This window comes from Coptis chinensis, chromosome 8 (assembly GCF_015680905.1).
Source record: "Coptis chinensis isolate HL-2020 chromosome 8, ASM1568090v1, whole genome shotgun sequence".
In the NCBI taxonomy this organism is placed as follows: Eukaryota; Viridiplantae; Streptophyta; class Magnoliopsida; order Ranunculales; family Ranunculaceae; genus Coptis; species Coptis chinensis.
In genome coordinates this window covers 9,279,834-9,281,591 of record NC_141463.1, presented here as the reverse complement: position 1 = coordinate 9,281,591, position 1,758 = coordinate 9,279,834, and the positions used below count along the sequence as shown (strand labels likewise).

The 1,758-nt window shown below is 37.9% G+C and overlaps 1 protein-coding gene across 1 annotated transcript; it reads right to left on the bottom strand.

The window, feature by feature from the left end:
- Window positions 1-458: 458 nt before the first annotated feature.
- LOC147479784 (uncharacterized) lies at window positions 459-1,226 on the bottom strand. The gene has a single exon (XM_086578495.1). It carries the CDS (start codon window positions 1,224-1,226, stop codon window positions 459-461), a length of 768 nt encoding a protein of 255 aa, XP_086434621.1.
- Between the last annotated feature and the right edge of the window lie 532 nt (window positions 1,227-1,758).

Sequence of the window (1,758 nt, the reverse complement as noted above, 5' to 3'; positions counted from 1 at the left end):
CTAAAAAGGCTTCTTCAGTTGGATTTGGCTTCAATAGACTTTTCGTCCACTTTTGCTCCTCTGATTGGGCCAAGGCTTGGACCATTGGAAAGCCCTTTCCGAGCCGGTCGTTTTGACATAAGGTAGGCCCAATTCCGAGGTCTGAGTCCAAAGATATGGTCTTCGGAAGTTCTGCTGACTTTGTACACTATTTCTGGCCGCGTGGACTTTGACTTTTCATCTTTTGACCCGACTTTCTGAGAGGCTTTGTCTTCTTGAAAATTGGCCTTTAATCACAGAACTCCTTAGCAACCGACCTTTGCTCCTTTATCTCGCTAAAGTGGCACATTTCTGCACATAATGAACTTTGAAACCTGAAATGCATAAAAACATGTCGGTATTAACTTTTACTTATTATTCACATAATTGGTCTAAAAGTACGATTGTTAAGGGGTTAAAACTACAGTTTTGGGCTCTTATCATGGGCAAATCCATCTTGCATTTACAAATTGTGTTATCTCATCATCACTACCATATGGTTTACTACTAACTCCAAACGACACCCGATCAAGTCCTTTATAAACATATTTATACAAATATTTTACTGAAGTTATGCTGGAACAAATCTCCACATTGATATGGCAATTATATTTTAAGAGAAGATAAAGATTGTATGGAACAACATTACGATTGTCTAAGGTGTATTTTCCAACACTTATATGCCTTCCATTATCACGTCTCATATATGTAGCATATGAATCAGTACCATGTGAAGTCGAGTGTGAAAATGACTTAGGAAATGAACTTTTACATCTACCATTTTTCATACAAACTGCATTCCTATTAACAGTTCCACATGCATTATGCATCATATGTTTTGTAACAGCAGCATACAAATCAGGATCCGTATCAGGATCTGGAATTTCAGCAGAAACAATCTTATCTATATCTTCAGGATTATTTATTTTATCATCTTCATGTAGGATAATGAGAAAATGAGCATGTGGAAGGCCTCTTTTTTGAAATTCTATAACATGAACTTGTGCAATCACTCTACCTAATATATGTCTGTTAAATAAATCATGTTTTAGTTCCCCTAAAATAGAATGGAATGTTCTGGTTGCCACATCTGGTCTATCTTGTGTACGCAGGTCTAGGTCTAATTCTCGTGTTATTGCATGCCAAGATGAGTTACATGTGACAGTTATAAATAAATATGGTTTTCCATACCTCCTAACCAACGCCATTGCATCCTGATAGCGGTGATGCATATCCCGAGGGCTTCCCGTATGAGACGGTGGAAGTATGATCCTTCTACCAATGTTGTCTAGTTATCATTAGGGCTGTCAATGGGCCGGGACAAGCCCGAAACCCGATTGAATCCGAACCGATAAGATAAGGACTTAGACTTTAAATTTAGCCCGATAAGATTATTGGGCCAGGTCTGGACATACCTATGTCCGATCTAATAATGGCCCGGCCCGAAATCTATAATAGTTTATGTGTTTTATATTTAATATTATTAATATATCTATTATATTTACTGAAAGTTGACATAGAAAATTGGAAGCCATATTGGTTAGTATTGTGCCTGCCACACAAGAGTTGTGGGTTCGATTCTTGCCACTTACAAATTTGATTAAATTTTAGACAAAAATAACAGTTCCCATGTATTGCTAACGGACCTAGGCCTGGCCCGAATCCGAACTTGTCCAATAGGACTTAGGCCGGGCAGCCCTAGTTATCATCTAAGACCATTAATACTGAGTAGTTGAGAAT

Bases quoted from the DNA above. Each gene is read 5' to 3' on its own strand.
- LOC147479784 (XM_086578495.1), bottom strand. From the start codon at position 1,226: ATGGCGTTGGTTAGGAGGTATGGAAAACCATATTTATTTATAACTGTC.